The 9,154-nt window shown below is 35.6% G+C and overlaps 1 protein-coding gene across 1 annotated transcript in view; it reads left to right on the plus strand.

Annotated features, from left to right (window-relative positions):
* The window catches only part of LOC146471021 (lupus La protein homolog), a 15,077-nt gene continuing 5,923 nt past the window's right edge, over positions 1-9,154 (plus strand). Inside the window, exons 1-9 of the mRNA XM_085121292.1 lie at positions 1-247; positions 1,663-1,732; positions 2,001-2,041; positions 3,053-3,118; positions 3,782-3,883; positions 4,652-4,714; positions 6,053-6,201; positions 7,195-7,242; positions 8,731-8,806. Of these exons, the coding sequence (XP_084977418.1) occupies positions 170-247; positions 1,663-1,732; positions 2,001-2,041; positions 3,053-3,118; positions 3,782-3,883; positions 4,652-4,714; positions 6,053-6,201; positions 7,195-7,242; positions 8,731-8,806 (693 nt within the window). The 5' untranslated portion in view covers positions 1-169. The remainder of the gene's footprint in view (positions 248-1,662; positions 1,733-2,000; positions 2,042-3,052; positions 3,119-3,781; positions 3,884-4,651; positions 4,715-6,052; positions 6,202-7,194; positions 7,243-8,730; positions 8,807-9,154) is intronic.

Raw genomic sequence — 9,154 nt, forward strand, 5'->3', positions numbered from 1 at the left:
ATTGTAACATTTTCCAAAATGGTGAAATCGTGAAGTGTCAGCCACGTGCAGTACTCACAAAGCAATTTCTTCCTTTTGCATTAGCACTGTTGCCTAGTGAATTCATTTTAAACTTAAGATAAACTTTAAACCGACTTTGGTTCGTAAAGAGTGAGAAAAATCGTGTAAAATGGCGGCAAACGAGGACGCTAATGGCCACACGGAAGCTGCTTCGGATCTCGAAAAGAAAATTATCAAACAAATCGAGGTAAGCTAGCGAGTTGCTTTCTCTTCGCAGTGAAAACTCTCTAAATTTCCAACAGGAAAACATAATCAACCTGGCGTCTTCGTTAGATGTCACTGGAAAGCACAGAACTCAGTGAGCTTTCGCTAGCATTTAAGCTTATACACAGTAGTTTTCATTTACATTGGGACGTTCCATTATTTTGTTATCCGTACTCCCGGTAAGGGTGACAGGAATTTGATATATGCCTCAAAGGCGGCTACTGTGGGCAAAAAATCATTTTCCTCCTCAGCTCAAACTTGCTACTTGCCATCCTTGCCGGGTAGGGGAAGGGGGAATGGAACGTCTCACTTCAAGGGTTTCATTGGCTATCTCTTAAGAAGATTAAACCATCAACAACGTAAAACACCAACAAATGTAGAGGGAAAGCACTACTCAACAACTGTTTTTTATGTACACCAGATTTGGGTGTTTATCAGTGAACTCAAACGTCAAGCTACAAGTAAAACAAATTTTGGAGGGCTGCAAATGTTTTTGTTGTCTCATACTGTTATGAAAGGGAATGAACTTTGTCCAATTCTCCACAATAACAAATTATGTAGAACAATGACTTAACGCACCAATCACTTTTTACAGTCTTCACAGCCAATAATATCACGGCTTACTGACAAATGACCAATAACATCTGGACTTCGCTAACCAATCAGGCTAACAACCAGAGACGTATATACATGTACCACCTACTGACGTTCCACAATTCACTTGACTCTGAAGATGACTTTCGCTCAGGTTGTTGAAACATCAGTCAAAGTCACCACAAACAGTCCTTCTCAGGACTACACTCACCCGAATGATCATAATTTACGTACTTGTATGACATGACTCCTGGGTTCAAACCATTTACCATTTACAATTCTCCACAATAACTTAGGAGAAATCTCACCTGTGACTAAATAGTGTTGTCCTGGAGGGGCACACTGTTTACTGCAGAACTGAAGCTGTGTATTATTATTCAACACATTGTAAGTACACTGCCCAAATAATTTACAGTGTATTATGGTCATGGTGCAATTGCAATATTCATCATCTGTAGTCAACAGATATCCTGTGATGTACGTAATTTCTTGTGTCGGGAAGAAAAATGGCAAAATGCAGTGTAAAGGTTATCTCCAGCTTTTCTGCGTAATGTGTTCGATAACAAAACAATAGCCTGAAATGCCAGCTGCCTCCTTCTCCTAACCCATGCCCCCTGTGGGTAAGGGGGAGGAGACGGCTGACATTTCAGACTAAAACTACTCAAACACTTGGAAGGCCTCTTTTGCTACGTATCAGGCAATATTCCATGTGGTTTTGCAAATGTAGGTGTAATTAAGCAGATCTACATGTAAATGATCACACTTTGAGTACATTGATCATTATTCATTTTGGCTTCTTTGCAGTTTTATTTTGGAGACAAGAATCTTCCCAGGGACAGGTTTCTGATGCAGAAAGCTGACGAAGATGATGGATGTATCCTTTAGAATTAATGCATTTTAGTAGTACTTCAAACTTAGAAATATTGTGCACTGTAGAGAACTACATGTACATGTACTTAATGTAACAAGAAAAAAGGAGAATAAACCACATCGGAGAGCATCTGTAAAAATCACATTCCCAGGATTTTTGTGTATGGTTCGAATGCACTTTATAATGCATGTACATTGTAGATGTATGTTATATTCCTAGAGGCCTAGATTATTGTTATTATTCCTTGACAAAGATCCTCCTGATTGAAAAGGGATCACTCTTGACTGTTTAACAACATTCAACAGGCTCAAGGTAAGAATGCTTTTTAAACTATGATTTTTACTTAACACATATCAATTGTCTTGAAAATGTTAAATAAATGTTGAATCGCTACTGAATGTTTCTTTGTTGTAAATGTAGTAAGTAAATAAATGAGTAAATTGATCCTGTATTTAAAGAGGGTAGCACCAATTAGTGAAAAACACTGATAAACTAATGTGGCCCTCTGTCTAAATTAAAATAAAACTAAAAAATTAAAAACTAATTACTACATGTAAAAGTAAAAGCTATGTACAAAGATCAACAACATTCTGAATCTAAAAATAAATTCTGATTATAAAAATTAAGGCCACGATTATTTCAAGCCTGTATGATTGCAAGTGAAAGGAAATGAGTAAAAGCTTGACATTGCACAATTGCAGTTCTTGTGTTTTGATGGTCAAGTACAACCATGGCAATTGCCAGCCATCTCACATGCCTGAGAATTACATGTATGTTTAAATCATCCTCTGATCCGGTCATACTTCAAAATGAAATCAGTGAGTCCTAGGGCTTGTTAACTGTCACAGTGTACATGTACTTGTGGTATAGATGTAATTGTTAAATATATATATTATAACCAACTGGAGAAGAAAATATAATTATTTATCAAATAAAAAAAAAAATACATTAATACTTAGTGAACATTTAAACTATCTGCTGTATAGTTTCTTTACATTCTGATTCTAATGGAATTTTGGTCATTATATCAGTTGGCTGCTATCAACCAAATAGCGTTTTCCGATTTTCAATGTGTCACTTAAAATAACGTGATACTGTCCCTTAAAATTAATGCTTCCTGAATAAATGCTTCACTGTTCTCAAGAAGCTACCCTGTGCTCTGGTGGCCACATCCTTATTCAGGGCCGTGTGGGACTTGCTCTCAATATTTTTTTGTGGGAGTGCTTGTTTGGGAGTAACAATATTATTGTTCAGTAGAAGTTCTTTGTTTTGAGTAAAGTTCTACTGACAGTACATTGTACTTATAGTAGGCTTGTTTTATAGTCCTTGTCAACAGACACTGATGCCATAGCAAAAGCTCTCAGGAAGTCAGATACTGGACTGATTGAGGTACTTTAAATTTAATTAAAAAAAGCATTTTAACTAGTTTTTTTATAGAAAGCTGATTTCAACATTAATTTTTCAAGCCAATCACAAATTTAAACCATACACTGTAGTATGTAGTTGACATTTGTACATTTTAAATATACATGTATTTTAGTAAGTTTAATTTGGTGTAACTTTATGTTTTTCATTTATTTGTTTTTGTAGAAAAAAGTACATTGTATAAATTTCCTTTCAGCTGTGTTTGTGTTCATGGGATTGTGTAATATTATAGCATTATAATAATAATGGATATCAAAAGCAAATAACTTAGAACACATAGTGGGAAATATTATTTCATCCACCTGTTCAATTTACGACTTTGCTCACACAGCAGTTTGATCCTATGAGGAAAAGGAACCACTAATTCTGGGCATATGTGGTTCATTAATGAACATTACTAACGTGCATGGAAAACAACTGTGGCATTTGCATCTTGAGTTCCAACACGCTTTGATCTGAACAGCGTGTACAAGCTTTCCGGTGCTGTCCTTTTTTCCAATAAATTTATTTATCAAGAGCTAGTTTCTAGACTTGAAACTCAAAAGACTTGCCTCGAAAATTTGGAAACTGAATTTGAGACTTGGTCCTTGAAGTTTTTCAGAATCAAGATTTTTATCTTGTTTTCAGGTCAGTGAAGATAATACAAAAGTTAGAAGAGCAAAATCCAAGCCGCTTCCAGAGGACACCCTTGAAGCAAGACAAGATGCTAAAGCAAAGACAGTTTATTGTGTAAGTCGTACTGTAAAGGTCATGAAAATTCCAAATAATTATTATCAAATTTACTTGACTGTTAGTACAAAACCACATCAAGCATCCTTCCATAGAGTACAGGTGCATGTACATCATCATCATCATCATCATCATCATCATCATCATCATCATCATCATCATCATCATCATCATCATCATCATCATCATCATCATCATCATCATCATTCATCATCATCATCATATATTTACCTTGCTAAAAAAAGAAATACATGTAATTCAATTTCCAAGCCAATGTAATGGTGAGGAGACCTCAAGAAACCACCAGGCTTATAGTTATAAGAGAGGCCACCTTGGCTGTCATTAATAAAATAGAAAATACATGTATGGTGCTGCATAAGTGTGGCTTGGTCAATTCTTGATTTAACATATAAAAACTGCAACATTTTTCCTTCAAGGTGAAAAAACTAGGTTTTAGATATGTTGTAGTTAATTATTTAGCTCAGTGAATGTTAGTTTTCCTTTGTTTTACACTCATTACCATCCATAACAACAAAGGAAAACTAAAAATTAAATCATTATTGAGATAAAAAATTGACTCCAACAGATATTTTCTGGAGCAAAATAATTCAATTTGGTCAACTACATGCAGCTCTGCAGGCCTACAGTCCAATTAACAGACATCCCCAGTAAATCAGTGCAATGGTGCATCATCTGTTTAATTTATTCATGTCAGTTATCTTTTATGACATCAGCATTTTTTGTTGTCATCATTCTTTCCAAATACAGAAAGGTTTTCCCACAGAGTCAAGCCTTGATCAACTGGAAGAGTTTTTTACTGATAAAGGAAAGGTAAAAGTCCATTTAAGTGTATAATTACAAGTATGACAAATTTTTATTTTTATTTCCTTCCTCAAATGTTCATTTTGTCCTCATGAAAATAAAAATAAAAGATGCCCTATTGATTTTTATTTTTCTTCCCTGCGTTTGAGGCCTATAAAAAGGTGAAATTTCACTTTTAGTGGGATGCAATACCATGCAAATCTCCCTGCGTTTGAGGCGTATAAAAAGGTGAAATGTCACTTTTAGTGGGATGCAATACCATGCAAATGGGAGACTAGATAGCTCTGGGATTGATACAGCTGGATCATTGTTAATTTTTGGAGCTGCTAAAAGTTAGCCTGAAAAAAAAAAAAAAAAAAAAAATCAGGCTAGAATAGGGTTCCACAAGCCGTGACTTGCCATCCAGAGGTTTAGTGCATGTACAGTGTGTACATTACATGTATGGTTACCACATATGTCCAGAAATGCACCTACATGTACATGTAACCCTGAATTTGGGTTATTCATATAAAACAGGCCTTTTTGTCATTTTTCTTCTGACTTCATGTTTGACAGAATTATGTGTGTTTTAGTGAGAATTAAGGTCAAGGGACACCTTGTGATGTCTATCATCCAGTTCATAAATCTACTTAGCATGCATTTCTGGACATACCTCAATGTTTACAGTGTACATTGTCCTGGTGTGTGGAGTTGTGGATATTTTTTTGTTTTTTTTTGTGACATACTATACAGTATTACAGTCAACCCAGGTCACGATTGAATGATATTTTTGAAATTTGAACGGAGTTTTGAAATTTACATGTCAGTTTTCAAAATCGCCAACGAGATTTCAGAGTTCTCGTATAAATTTCCCTAGCTTATTGACGGTATAAAGCTTTGAATTTTTCTTTACATTGCAAAATTGAATATTTCAAGAATAACAATTGTTTCCCAAGTACGGTATTTTGAATCTTTTTTCAGTTAATGCGTCTTTTTCGGAACGATTTCCAGAGAAATGTCTAACATTCCATTCCCACGTCGGACATTACAAAGAGAAATTCGAATGTTCATTTCATTCCTGGAAATACTGTTCACGCGTGACCTGGGTTGACTGTAATAACAATAATTTATTGGAATCACAATTTTCACCATGTGAAGGGGTGCATGGAATAAGGCCAGAAGTGACTTTTGATGTAAGGTCAAATTCTCCTTTCATTTCGGAAGCAAATAAAAGGCAATTTGAAAGGAGAATCTGACTAGCAATTTATCAGAAGTCACTTAGGACTTTTTTTCTTCATGTGTCAATCATTGTTAGTCATTACCAATTACATGTATTCCTGAATTAAGCTGTTCTTTCTTTTGTTAAAGGTAACTTATATCGTCATGCGAAGAACTCTTGAAGATCGGACCTTCAAAGGATCAGTGTTTGTAGAATTTGAGTCTGCTGATGAAGCAAAGGCCTTTGTGAACCAAGAGTCGCTCAAGTACAATGATCAAGAGCTTATTAAAATGATGAAGTAAGCAGTTGATGGGATTTGAGATTAGTCTTAGTCAGTGGTAATGTTAGTAACATGTGACCAGTACTGCCTTCACGAGAGTCATAAAGTAGTGTATTGATGGACATCAATCAACGAAAAGCTATTGAAATTATTTTGAATTTTGACAAGATTATGTGAGGGCCAAAAAGCCAATGAATTAAATAAATTTAGATCTGGGATGATTTGATCAAATTTCCAAGTTTACAAATTAAAGTGACTTGAACTCATATGAGACATCCAGTCAATTTTCCAACTCCCCCCCCCCCCCCCCCACACACCCCTTTTTATAAACCCTACACATAGCAAGCCAAGTAAATTTGCTAGTGTGATTGTGAATTTTGTTTTTCAATTGAATAATGGTCCTTCCTAATCCTATGATACAATATCTTTCTCTGCCAGGAATACAAATTGTAACACATGCCTATCTTTGCCCCAGTGATCAATAATTATTAGCCTGTACCCTTTCAATAGCTATCATGGGAAAATAAGAGCTTTTATGCCTTATCTCCCTTAAAAATATTAATAGCACAACTACCAAAATGCTGCCTTGCCTGAGTTATGTTTACTGGACAAAAATACCACATTCAACAACTGGAGTAAATGGCTATGGACAAATCCCATAGCCGCATTTATTTTAAAATGTTTTACTGTAACTATCAAACCGAAAAGAAATAAAAGGGGAGTGGCTGGGACAAGGGGATGAGGAGGGATGAAAAAGTGTGTCTTTAACCACTGTCAAGATGAAATGGAGTGACGCTCACATGGAAGCCTGGTCACATGGCCAGCATAAGTCTCCTAAAGGGTATCGGCTGAAATGTGAATACTTGCCACCCCAAGTCCCAGGCCCCCAAGGAACTGAAAGCTACTCACTTGGAAGAAAAGGCATTAATATTTCCTTTTGATAACTTTTCCCAAAATTATTATGGGCCTGGCATGGACTGACCTTGATTTGAATTGTTTGTGCCATTGCAGATATGACTATTATAAACAAAAAGAGGAGGGACGTAAAGACAAGAAAAAGTAAGGGAGAATTCAATAGAATTTATCAGGGCTGGAAATATTGTTTGGACAATGGGCAATGTTCGGTCAGAATAAAGTCTTGTAGCAAATTCTTGCTTTGATGGTTTTCTTGACTGGTTGTGTTCACTTCCAATTAAAAAGAAAACAAATTATAATTCCATGAATTTTGTCAGACATTTTGAAGACACAAATGAAGGCCCTGGTGCAACACGAACCTATTTAGTGATGATTTGGCTTTGGCATCCAAATTAATTTTCTCTGAATTCCCTCTAATTTGGCATGCATACAGACTAGTTCTTGTGTCAGAAACGTGCATTTAGCTTCAATTATTTACTTTGTAATTTTAGGGCTCAAATTCGTCCAGAAAGCTTATGACTTTAGCCTAACAACTGTACCAAACCTTGCATGTAAGCTAAACAAGTCTGTAGGCTCTACTTTGAATCGGAGTTGTTATGATCAACTTAAAGGGAGGTGTTTACAGCTCTGCACATGTTCATGAATCAAACTACTTTTTCGCCTTTGCTTGCATGCTATGACCCAAGCCTGTTTAATTTAATTTGCTGTTTATGAACCATTTGGAAGGGAATAGGTAACTCGGGTGGTAATTTTTAAAATTATGATTGAAAATTGTGATTTTGTTATTTCACATGTAAATAACTGTAAACACATCAACCGTGGAATAAATCCTACGGGTCAACGCTAAATTCAATATCGACAATATGAGTACAATCCACTAGCATTTTCTGTAAATTTTGGTCATCAGTCATTTTGCTTGGACTAATATAGAATGTGATTACTGAAGTACATGTGAGTGGGATTTTAAAGGCCATAAAGTTGATAAGAAAGAGAAAAAATCATTTAGATTCATGCACATATGCTGAAATGTGAACCCATCCCTTTAACACTTTTGTTAAGCTTTAAATAAATCAAATGGCAGACTGGGGATAGTATAACTGTGATGCCAATACAGTATCGCTACTTTTGCGGTTTCTATATTCCACATTAGTTGTCTTATTGTAAGCATTATAAACATTCCCAATCATATTTTCGTCCAAACAATCTTCTCCCTCTGAAAAAGAAAAACAACTGAGGCTCAGAGAACTGCGAAACTAGCAATCCTAGCAATCCGCCAGAAATGAAATTTCATGTTTTTATACAACTGAACCCGAGGAAGAGAAGTTGATATGTGGAAATTTTTTCGATTTTCTGGCAGAAAAAAAACATGTAGATTTGATCAAGCAAATAATAATAATAATATTTATTTATTCACGTGCTATTTTAAGTTTCGCTTGGCTTACAGGTTACGCTACGCGCCCTGTGGTGCTTTCTTATACTGTACATACAGATAGTTTTACTGCGCATAATATATAATTTTGTCACGTACACTTTATCAAAGAAAGCCAGGAAAGAGATTTGGTTTGGGCAACTTTCAATTGTGTTAGTGATAACAGTCTTGTGTAACATAGGTTTGTTTCTTTGATGTTTTAGAGGAGATGACGTGAAGAAAGAGAAAGAGGTGAAAGATGAAAAGCCGCAGAAGAATGAAGAGGATGGCGCTGATGAGGTACAATGAAATTAGGAATAAGCTAACAAGTTTTACATTCATAATTAAAAACAGGTTATCATTCAGAGGATTGCCCATTTCATGAAGTTCAGTTTGAGTTTAATTGTGTTTGATGTAGGAAGAATGCAGTCCTAATATGGAGTGGAGTCGAGATTGTATGGGACAGTCGATCAACAAATCATGGGATCTTGGGACACGTATCTGGCATCCCCTGTAGATTTCTTTGCAGGGGCAGATGACATCACAAAGGAGAGAGAACCTGGGATCGAGATCATCAAACACACTCCCTAATTTTTTATTATTAGTACTAACAGTTCTATTTACATGTTGGTTAAAGCATTCAGGTTA

The sequence above is a fragment of the Pavona decussata genome, unplaced genomic scaffold, assembly GCF_977016875.1.
Source record: "Pavona decussata unplaced genomic scaffold, jaPavDecu1.1 SCAFFOLD_107, whole genome shotgun sequence".
NCBI lineage: Eukaryota > Metazoa > Cnidaria > Anthozoa > Scleractinia > Agariciidae > Pavona > Pavona decussata.